This window comes from Elephantulus edwardii, unplaced genomic scaffold, assembly GCF_000299155.1.
Source record: "Elephantulus edwardii isolate Elephantulus edwardi_28Jun2011 unplaced genomic scaffold, EleEdw1.0 scaffold00119, whole genome shotgun sequence".
NCBI lineage: Eukaryota > Metazoa > Chordata > Mammalia > Macroscelidea > Macroscelididae > Elephantulus > Elephantulus edwardii.
The window spans coordinates 3698056-3710108 of NW_006399869.1; the positions used below are offsets into that span (position 1 = coordinate 3698056).

Genomic DNA, 12053 nt, shown 5'->3' on the forward strand with positions numbered 1-12053 from the left:
CGCTGTCCCAACTTTCAGATGGTGCAATTCTCAGAGCTTCGGAGTACGCCACGCCCCCGGCGGCCGCCGTTGCGTCATGACGTCATACGTTTCACCGGAGGTGACGCTAAGTGAACAATCCTGTTGCTTTTCCGGACTGGTTCTCTTGTAGTTACAGGAGGAACGCGGGAACTTGGATGTAGGCACATCTTCTGTCTTTGCCTACCGACTTCAGGCTTGTCTGAAGATCCAAAACGTGAGCGTCCTGGCTGGGGCGGCGTAATGGAGGTAGTGGAAGCCGCCGCCGTCCAGCTGGAGACACTGAAATTCAATGGCACGGGTCTTGGTTCTGACAATCGGCTGGAGGCACCGACTCCGGGCCTCCCTCCAGAACCAGAACCACAGCCGCCACTACAAGCGGCTGGGGCATCATCGACCACTGGGCAGACAGAAGAGGCGAGGCCTGCGGGAGAGCTAGCAGCTCAGCCCTCGGTGGATGCCGAGGTCAACGGCGACCCGGCCTCACAGTGGCTGCCGGAACCACCACCTGGCGGGAACTGCGTCACGGCTCAGGTTGCGGCTGGACCAGTTCGCATTCCTAACTCCTTGGAGACCTCGGACTCGGACTCGGACTCGGACTCGGACTCAGAATCAGACAGGTTGGGTGCTTGGGGGCTGCGGAGCTCCGGGAAGAGGGTTTGTGATTGGAGAAGCCCGGGCTGATGACCCAGACGATGCCCTCGTGGGCGCGGGAGGGAGGCTCTGTCCCATGCGCCGGCTGCACCTGTAGACATGTTTGTTATCTCCCTTTTCGCGCTGCACAGCACTTCTTGAATGTCTAAACTTGATAATCTGAAAGGATCAGATTTTTATTTAGAATATGGAAAATCTTAGGTTATTACATTACTTTCAGGACAACTTTGTTTCACCTATTTGAAGTTGTAACATTGGAGTTTTGTGTCAGATTTTAATTTTTATAACTTGTAGTTGTAGTTTATGCTGGTTTCGAGTTGAGTGAATAACGATCAGGAAAAGAATTGTATTTTATGCTGTTTTTGAGTTGAGTGAGTGAAGATCAGGAAAAGAATTGTATTTTATGCTGTTTTTGAGTTGAGTGAAGATCGGGAAAAGAATTAGTGTGTTTCTTAATTGGCACCTGACAATTGTTAGTTAATATGTAGAATCCTGAGAGCACGTGCTCATGAAATTAGTTAAAACTACATTTTTTTTTCTTTTTTTCATTTTGTTGAGTGCCATCAAATCAGATTTGCCAAGTGGAGCCCAAGATGGTGAAACTTTGTCTCAGGAAGGGGTGCGGGGAAGCACTTTGAGATAGAACTCATTTATAGCGGACCCTCTAGCAGGTTTTCAGAGGCTATAAATTTACTGGAGAATAGCCATCTTAGGAGCCGCAGGTGGCTTTTAACCCTTGTTGAGGTGCCACGTTTAGGTTAGCAGTGTACCTTCCTACAAATTTCCTTGGAAACTAGGGAGTTTGATGGCATACCCTATAGGTATTGCTAACCCACTAGCAACTCAATAGGAAAAAGATGAATAACCTCCTACATGGAAACCTAGTAGTATGTCAGTTTTGAGTTGTTTTTGATTCAGAAAATTCTGTAATTGCCTTGAGATTGGGGCAGTTTTAGAAGAGGTCATTATTGAGTGTTGATGTATTTCAGCAATTGCAGCCCTCGACATGTTCACTAGTTTATGCCAAGAAATTTATGGCCTATTGACTGGAAGTGATCCATATTTGTTCCCATCCCAGAAATAGGTAATCCAACAGAATGAAAGTAACTAACAATATCATAAATGTCACATGCAAGTAAAATCTTGCTGATAATTATGCAAAAAATGGCTGGAACGGTAAATGAGCAGGGAACTGCCAGAAAGTCAAGCTATATTCTGGAGATGCTGTGGATGTGGAACAACATTGCAGATCTCAGGTCGTGGTTGAAAGCAGAGAATACCAGAAAGATGTTTGTTTTTGTTAGTCGATTATGACTCATAGCGATCCTGTGAACAACAAATCTTAACCCTATTCTATATCCTGTGTCATCTTCACCATTTCTAACACACTGGAGACTGTTGTTATAGCCCACCATGTCAGTTCATCTTACTGAGAGTCTCCCTCCCTTTTTCAGCATGATGTCCCTTTCCTAGTAATAGCCTCACCTAGCAACATACCAAAGTGTATGAGTTGAATCTTTACTATCCTAGCCTCCAAGTAACATTCTGGTTGTACTGTTTTCCAGGATATGTTGTTTTGGGATTTCATGGGATATTCTCTGCTTTTGTCCAGTACCACAACTCAGAAGTACCAATTAGTTTTTAGATGCGTTTCAAGTGATTGAAAAGATCATGGTGTGACTCAGGCACAGTTTAATCGTCAAGCTTATGTTGTTTTTTCATAATTTGAAGACATCCTTAATAGTGCAGTGTGTCTCCTGATCTCTTGACTGCTAGTACCAAGGGTGTTAATTGTAGAACCAAGTAAGATGAAATTAGTGACATGTTCAGTCTCTTCTCCACCTGTCTGATGTTTGTTGCTTATTGGTCCAGTGGTGAGAAATTTTGTCATCTGTTGAGATACAATCCATATTGAAGGCTGTAGTCCTTGATCTTCTGCAGCAAGCATTTAAATCATAGTAATTTTCAGCAAGCAAGATTGTGTCATCTATATAACACAGGTTTTTGGTGAGTCTTCTTCCTACCCTGAAGCCCTTCTGTTTGTTGACCATATAGATTGAATAGGTGTGATACAGATTGAATAGGTATGAAGAAAGGATACAAACTTTATGAACACTTAGATGTTTACTGTTGTTATGCACATTTGTGTCGACTATGACTCACAGCAACTCTTATGAACAAACAGCTCTGAATTCTGCCCTATCTTGAACCAGTCTCACTGTCTCTGACACACCTGTCCCCATTACCATAGCCATTGTGTCAGTCCATCTCCTCCTGGGTCTTCCTCTTTTGCACTGACCCTCCATCTTTCCAAGCATGATGTCATTCTATAAGGACTGGTCCCTCCTAGCAAATGACAAAAATATGTGAGATACATTTTCAAAATCCTTAGTTCCAAGGAACACCTGACTTCACTCTCCCTAGGACAGACTTGCTTGTTCTCTTGTCAGTCTGTGGTATGTTCTGTACTCTTATTCGGCATCACAAATCAAAGTCAACAATTCTTCTGTCATGTTTGGTAATTGTCCAGTTCTCTGATACATAGTAAGTAGTTGGGAAGACTATATCCAGGACCAGGTACACCTTAGTCTCTAGACTGACATCTTTGGTCTTCAGCACTCTGAAGGGGTCTCCGACAACAGATTTTCCTGATTTTTTTTCCATCTTTTGACTCCCTGGATGCTAGTGCCAAGAGTTTGGAATCAGGGATGGCATCCACTTCCTAAACAACATGCCTCCGGAAACTGTGAACTTTGATAAATGTCAGTAGTTATAAAGGGGCTTCAGGTCTTTTGTTCATAGGGTCACTGAGTCTTGCTTAACTTGAAGGCAGTCAACAATGCCAAGAGTGTTGATCATGGAGTTGAGCAAGCTGTAATTGTTCACAATCTCAGTTTCTTCTCCATCTACTGTTATGCTACCAGTGGGGTCAGTGGTGAGAGTCTTGGTTTTTTTGATACTGCTTTTCAGTCCATATTGCAGAGTACAGTCTTTGATCCTCTGCAGCAAATGCTTCAGGCTCTCATCAGTTTCAGTAAGCAAGTTTGTGTCATCTGCATAACACTGGTTGTTGGCAAGTGTTCTTCCAATTATGATGCCACATTCCTCCTCTTAAAGTCCAGCCTCTCAGATGAAAAGGGATGGAGAAAGGATGCATCTCTGATGCACTGCTTTTCTGATTAGGAAGCATGCAGCATTTCCTTGCTCTGTTTTCATGACTGCCTTCTGGTTTCGCAGGAGCACAATCAGTTGTTCTGGGATGCCCATTCTTCTCAAGGTTAGCCACAATTTGTTGTAATACACACAGTCAAATGCTTGCATAGTCAGCGAAACACAGAAAGACAGTCCTCTGGTACTCTGCGTTTGGCCAGTATCCATCTAACATTGACAACGATGTCCCTAGTGTCATAGCCTCTCTATAACCAGCTTGTATTTCTGGTAGTTCTCTGTCGAGGTGGAAAACAACATATACTCATAATTAGATTGAGCAGTTTTATCTTGCTCTCTAATGTTCAGGTTTAACCTAGATTTAACTGTCATTAACATTTTTAATAGGAATATTAGTTTCTTTTATGGAGATATTTTAATTTACAGACTACTTTGATACTTTATATGTAAATATTTCAGCATTGTCTAAGTAATGAGTTCTCTGCATATATGTATACTACTGTATTTTCTGTATAATACCTAGTCATGGAAGATTTTTTTTTTTAAGGTGAGAGACACTAGTCACAAAGAGAAGAGTAGCAGAATAAAGAAGTTATTTTTGTGAAAATAGGGTAGTGCTGACAATAATTATATAACTGTTATGGAAAAATGAGTGAAAAAGAAATGAAAACCCAAAAAAGGTCATTGTAGGGGTGAAACTGGAATGAAGAAATGGAATTTTAAGAATGTTTCCCAATCAGAAGATGGGACATTTTTCATTAATTAAGAGATGCAATAGTTGAAAATTATCCCAGCAATGAAAATACACACACACACTCTTACTCTCACAGAGTAGTAAAGAGTTGTTTGTTACTATCAAGTTGATTCTGACTCAGGGTGATGGCAAGAATGCAGAGAACTGTTCCATAAGTTTACAAGACTAAGACCTTTCAGGAAACAGACATCAGGCTTGTCCAAGGCACCTCTGAATGTGTTTGAACACTCTGTTCCACTCAGGAATGTGAGTGAAGAGAATCTTCCTGTTTGTAACTTTCTGCAAGTATGAATGTAGTGCAGATCATTGATACAGAGATGGCTATTACGCATCCGTAGCTTATAGTTGGTATCTAGAATTGTCAAGGCTAAAGCTTTAGTAGTTAATTGCACCTACAGAATGATCAGCATAAATGGAAAGGATATGATACAGATGGAGAGTACAGAGAGGGAAGAGAAAGTGAAGATAGAATCCGAAAAAAATAGCATATGTAAGAGACTATAGGGGAGCAAGCCCCTCTAAATTATATTTAAACATGAGAGGAGGATTACTGGTAACAGGCATTGCTGTGAAAGTTAACCAAAGGAGTTTTCAGAGGGGAACATGTTCAGCATGCTGAATTATTCAGTTTATCTGAAGACTGAGGAGAAACTAGTGATGATTAATGTGATTATTGGGCGTTATGAGTGGTTCTTGTCCAGGGCTCCCTTTAACATTCATTTTTATTCTGCTTAATTTTTAGCAAGGTAGATCTTTAGAATATGAAAATACTCTAGTGAGAAGATTTCGACTAAAACAGGAGTTAAGAAAACATGTATTAAAAGAATTTTCCAAGTACTGTAACATTTTAATATACTGTATTTCGCATTAAAATGCTAGACTTTTAGTTGAACCTGCAAGAGTGGTAGATATTTTCAAGTTGAATAATCTTACTATCATTACAATAATATTTCACTAAATATTTAACCTTTTCCCCTACAGCGATACTGATTCAGATAGTTCCAGTTCCTCCTCATCTTCCTCCTTATCTTCTTCTTCACGTATGTCACTGCCTCCAGTGCTGTCAGATGGAGAAGATGACTTACTAAATGAGAAGGAGAATAAGAATTTTCCTCTTAAAACAAAAGATGAGTTACTTCTTGATGTAAGTATTTACTTTTACTACTATTTCATTTTCTTGTTTTAAAATGTATGATGTACTGATTGATTGCATTTGGTGGTCAATAACTGCATAAATTTTGGTGCTATTTTTAGTTTTTTATTGAGACATGCTTCTGCCACATTATGGTTTTTCTTAAGTAAAAGAATTGATCACGAGAACTTTTAAAGTGATTTAGCCCTAACATTTGAGAATTAATTTTGCTAGGGTATTGACTTTAGCTTGCTTTTGTTGTTCTTTTGTCTAAAATACGCTTTCTTGGTGGACTTTTTTTTAGCTTCAAGTGAAAAAAAAATAGGCTCAGGAAATGTTACTGTTAGTGGCTGTCAAGCCAACTATGACTCATAGCTACCTTATGTGCAAAAGATCTAACCCTTACTCAGTGTATCCTGTCTTTGCCATTTCTGCCATGCTTGTGATTGTTGTTGTTATGTGCCATTGAGTCACTTGCAACTCATAGCGACCCTATGTACAACAGCCCTAAACTCTGCTCTAATCCTGTGCTAATTGCACTGCCTCTGACACACCCATCCCGATTACCCCAGTGACTGAATCAGTCCACCTCACAGAGGGTCTTCCCCTCCTGTGCTGTCCCTCCACCCTACCAAACATGATGTCCCTCTCCAAGGACCTGTCCCTTCTTACAACATGTCCAAAATATGTCAGACAGAGCCCCAGAATCCTTGCCTCCAAGGAGTAGCCTGGTTTAACCCTCTCCAGGGTGAATCTGTTTTCTTGGCAGTCCATGGTACATTCAATACTCTTCTCCAGTGCCACAGCTCAAAGGCATCCATTATCCATCTATCCTCCCTGGTCATTTACCAACTCTACGATGCATAACAAGTAATTGCAAAGACCATGGCCTGTATCAGACGCACCTTAGTCTCCAGAGACACACCGTTGCCCTTGAGTACTTTAGAGAGGTCCCTAAAGGCAGACTTTCCCATTGCAATACGTTTTTTGATTTCCTGGCTGCTGGTGCCAAGAGTGTTGACCGTGGAGTTGAGCAAACTGAAGCTGTGAACAATCTCAATCTCTTCGCCATCCATCCTGATGCTGCCAGTTGGTCCAGTGGTGAGAATCTTTGTCTTCTTGACATTGAGCCTCAGTCCATACTGAAGACTGCAGTCCTTGACCCTCTGCAGCAAGTGCATGAGGTCGTCCTCAGTTTCAGCAAGCAGGGTTGTGTCATCTGCATAACGCAGATTGTTAATACATCTTCCACCAATCCTGATGCCACACTTGTCCTCATAGAGCCCAGCCTCTCGGATGATCTGCTCTGCATACAGGTTGAAAAGGTATGGAGATAGGACACATCCCTGAACTACGCCCTTCCCAATTTTGAACCATGCAGTGTTACCCTGCTCTGTTCTGACGACTGCCTCTTCGTCCAAATATAGATTCCCATTCTTCTCAGAGTCAGCCACATTTTGTTATGATCCATGCAGTCAAATGCCTTTGCATAATCAATGAAACAGAGATATACATTCTTCTGGTATTCTCTGCTCTCAGCTAAGATCCATCTAACATCAGCTATAATATCCCTAGTACCACGACCCCTTCTAAACCCAGCCTGGACTTCTGGCAGTTCTCTGCTGATGTGCTGATCCAGTCGTTTTTGGATAATCTTCAGTAGAATCTTGCTTGCATGTGAAATCAATGATATTGTTCTATAGTTTCCACACTCTGTGGGGTCACCCTTCTTTGGAATGGGAACAAATATAGACCTCTTCCAGTCAGTTGGCCAAGTGGTGGTTCTCCAGATTTCTTGACACAACTTGGTGAGCACATCCAGGGCAGCGTCTGTTAGCTGAAATATGTCAATTGGTATACCGTCTATTCCTGGGGCCTTATTTTTTGGTATTTCCTTCAAAGCAGCTTGAACTTCTTCCTTCATCACCATAGCTCTTGCTCATATGTTATTTCATTAAATTTTTCTGTATCTGCCAATTCCTTTCTATACAATGACTCAGTATATTCCTTCCACCTTCTTTTAATATTTCCTAGATCATTTAATATTCTGCCTACAGCATCCTTGATTATAGCAACTCTAGGTTTGAATTTGTTCTTCAATTCCTTGAGCTTAAGAAATGCTGAACGATTTCGGCCCTTTTGCTTTTCCGACTCTAGCTCCCTGCATATTTCATTGTAATATTTTTCTTTGTCGTCCCATGCTGCCTTTTGGAATCTTCTGTTCAGCTCTTTAGTATCTTGAATTCTTCCTTGTGCTTTGGCTTCTCTATGTTCCAATGCAATCTTGAGAGTTTCTTCTGACATCCATTTTGGTCTTTTCTTCCTCCTCTGTCTTTGTAATGACTGTTTGCACTCTTCCTGCATGATACATTTAACATCCTCCCACAGCTCATCTGGTCTTCGCTCGTTAGTGTTCAAGGCCCCAAACCTGTGCCTGAGATGATTCTGAAATTCAGGTGGGATGAAATCAAAGTCATATTTTGGCTCTTGTGGATTCAGTTCAATTTTCCTCAGCCTCATCTTGAATTTGTATATGAGTAGTTGGTGGTCTGTTCCACAATCAGCTCCTGGCCTAGTTTTCACAGATTATATTGAGCTTCTCCAGCGGTTTTTTTCCCACAGATGTAATCGATCTGATTCCTATGCATACCATCAGGTGAAATCCATGTGTATAACCTACGTTTATGTTTCTTATAAAACGTATTTGCAATGAATAAGTCATTGATTGTACAAAATTCAGTCATTCTATCTCCAGACTCATTTCTGTCACCAAGTGCATGTTTTCCAACTACTGATTCTTCTCTTTTCCCAACTTTTGCGTTCCAGTTGCCCATTATTATCAATGCATCTTGATTGCATGTTCGATCTATCTCCGGCTGTAAAAGTTGTTAGAAATCATCTATTTCATCTTCTTTGGCTCTTGTTGTTGGTGCATATATCTGAATGATAGTGGTATTCACTGGACTTCTTTGTAAGTGTATGGATATAATCCTGTCACTCACAATGTTGTACTTCAAGGTGGATCTAGAAATTACTTTTTTAACTATGAAAACAACCCCATTTTTTCTCACCTTTTCATCTCCAGAGTAATATATCATATGATCATCTGACTCAAAATGCACAATGCTGGTCCATCTCATCTCTCCTATCCCTAGTATGTCAATATTTATGCGTTCAATTTCTTTCTTAACAATTTCTAATTTTCCTACATTCATGGTTCTCACATTCCATGTTCCAATCACGGGTGTCTGCTTACAATTAATCCTCTTCCTTTGTATATCTATACTTGAAAGTTCTACCTAGGTTTAGTCTGCGTGTTAGTCTACGTGTGTTCTGTCATACATAGGGTTTTCATAGGCCTATTTCAGAAGTGGATGGCCAGTCCTTCTTCCTAGACTGTCTTAATCTCAATGTTCAGATTTAGAGGAGTATCTGACAGACAAGCAATTTATGGAGCAGTGAAAGATAAATCCCTCATTGTGGAGTTAACCATTAGTTACAGTGTTGTCCCTGCCCTTAGCCCAGTGCCTTGACCCACTTATTTCCCAGCTCCACCCTCCACCAGGATATCCTTTCACTTCTACCAAATTCCTTCAGAATTTATCTTCCATTTTCCAACCCTTGATCTGACAGCTTTTATCTGAAGCTTTCTTGGCTTCTGTGATTCCAAACATGTCAACTGCTGACAATTTTTTATGCTTGACCAGTGTCTCTTAAGTTTAGTTGTCCTATCTCCGAAGGGAAGGTGATGTGTCCTGTAAGAACTCCTGTATAGATTCTATTTTTCTTCTTGGTCTTCGGGCCCGACCCATCTTGGCTCGGCCTTTGGGCTTTTCTACCTGTGGGCATGGCAAAAGCTTTTGTTGCGAGTGGCTTCTCTATTGGCTGGCCCGCGATTTTGCCTGTGCGGCTTCCAGTTCTGCCCGGTGGCGTGTCCCTCTGTCTTCCCTCTGCTTGCGATTATGAAGGGAAAATATCACAGCTTGGATCAATCTTTTTAAGACATTTTTGCTCATTAATCATTGGCAGGCCTTTATTGTTTGTTTGTTTGTTTGTTTAACACATGGGTATTTTTTCACTAACAACTTTTATTTAAGACAATTCTTAAAATGCTCTTTTTTGTGATGAATGTGACACTGCTGTTTTTCACTTTGTCAATCCTGACATAGTAGTAGATCATGGGATTATCTGACTCAGAATAACCTTTATCAATACAGTCCGTCTCTGCTCACTAAGGCTTAGGATGTTGATCTTTATGTTGTTCACCTTAATTTTTGACAACTTGCACTTTCTGTAGATTCATGCCATACATCTCACGTTCCACTTATTAATGGATGTTTGCAACAGTTTTCTCATTTTATCAAATGTAGGTTCTTCATTGGGTGAAAACTTTACTTACTGTTGTTAAGGTAGACTACTTTGAGGAGGCAGCTTTCCCTAGTCATACTTTGAGGGCTTTTGAATCTGAGTAGCTCATCTTCCTGTACTGTAAAAGACAGTATTCTTCTATTTATAGTGTTTTTGAGAGCTGCTTATTTAAAAAGTGCATGGCTCTTCTTGCTTCTTAGTCTGTCTTAGAAAGTTTCTGCTGAGACCTTCTGGTATTGTAAATAGCTAGTGGCATAACTTTCAGCATCACAGCAATATGCAAGACATGTCAGTACGGAAAACTGACAAGTAAGTGGTGAGTGATATAGATAGCAGTAGAAATCATTCTTTTTAAGTGAATTGCATTTAGAAAAAGTGAAGTTAGATGATTTAAACTTTTTTTTTTTAATTCCTGATTTTTTTAAGAGCTTGTATTATTTAGATTAGGGAAAAGTTATTCTAGAGTAACTTAAAATAGAGTGATGTATATTGTTGTGTACTGTCAAGTCGGAATCATGCCATAACTGACCCTCTGGGTGCACAAGAAGAGATTGTCCATCTTTTACCCATGGAGCAGTTGGTGGATTTGAACCGTGTGCCTTTGGGATTGCAGCTCAACTTTCTCACCACTAGATCACCAGAGCACTGATTTATATTGTTATTGTTTTGTACCCTAGAGTTGGAACTGACCCATAGCTGACCCTCCAGCAGGTTTTCAGAGGCAGTTAATGACATGGGGGTTGGATTGCCCATCCTTCTCTCGTGGAGCAGCTGGTGGCCATGAACTGTGTGCCTTAGGGATTGCACTGCAGTTTCTTGCCACTGATGTATATTGTTGTTAAGTGCTGTCGCGTCATAGATGACTCATAGCGACCCTATGAATGAAAGACCTGAACACTTTGAACTTTTGTTGTTTCTCTAAGTTCATAATTTCTGGAGGCAAACCATTTTGGAAGTGAATGCCACTCCTGCTTACAAGCTTGTTTTAATCAGGGAGCTCCACAAAACACTGTCCACCGTGGGTAACCATTATCACATTTGACACATCATTGTCACAGCAACTATGTGTTACCTCTGTACAGCAAATGGACAGACCAGTGCTATACCACTTAGAAGAACATTTGACCAAAACCAGTTAAAATTAAGCCTGAATGCACTTGAGAAATTATGTTTGCAAGGTTATTCTTGTGAGTTTATTTGCTTTTATGTGGTAAACTGTCAACTGGATGGTAGCTTTGTTGAAATTTCATGAACTAACAGAAATGCTTAACAAAATATAAGCAATATTCCCAATGTTAATCCTCCCTGTGTACTTTTGCTTAATATTAGTGCCTTTTAAAAATCTTAAGATCACTAATTATAATTCAACAGTCAAAAGAAATCCTAGTTTAATGCACTTGTTGAATATTAGATTATATTTTACAAGTTTTAAAAACTGTAGCTCATACTCCTTATGCCACAAACTAAGAGGTAGAACAGAGGCATTAGACACAGTATTATTAGTGCACTGCATTATGAAACTCCATTAAACCGTAAGTCTTGATAGCTAAACAGGTTCGGCCTAGGGAGGGTTAAACCAGACTGCTCCTTGTCGGCAAAGATTCTGAAGCTTAGTCTGACATACTTTGGGCATGTTACAAGGAGAGACCTGTCCTTGGAGAGGGATGGCATGTTTGAGAGGGTGGAGGGATAGCGCAGGAAAGGAAACTCTTAATGAGATGGATTGATTCAGTGACTGGGGTGATAGGAGTAGGTGTGTCAGAGACAATAAAATTGGCACTGGATAGAGCTGGGTTTAGGGCTGTCACACATAGGGTTGTTGTGAGTTGCAGGCAACTTGATAGCACATAACAACGAAAACATATTTGTTAGAATAATATCAAAAAACCCTCACTAAAATCAAGAAAGGGGTCCGTCACGGATGTATTTTTTCTCCATACCTTTTCAATCTGTATGCAG

General features: G+C 40.6%; 1 protein-coding gene across 1 annotated transcript in view; it reads left to right on the forward strand.

The window, feature by feature from the left end:
* The first annotated feature begins 261 nt into the window (after positions 1 to 261).
* The window catches only part of NAF1 (nuclear assembly factor 1 ribonucleoprotein), a 45007-nt gene continuing 33215 nt past the window's right edge, over positions 262 to 12053 (forward strand). The window contains exons 1-2 of the mRNA XM_006892772.1: positions 262 to 638; positions 5576 to 5738. Of these exons, the coding sequence (XP_006892834.1) occupies positions 262 to 638; positions 5576 to 5738 (540 nt within the window). The remainder of the gene's footprint in view (positions 639 to 5575; positions 5739 to 12053) is intronic.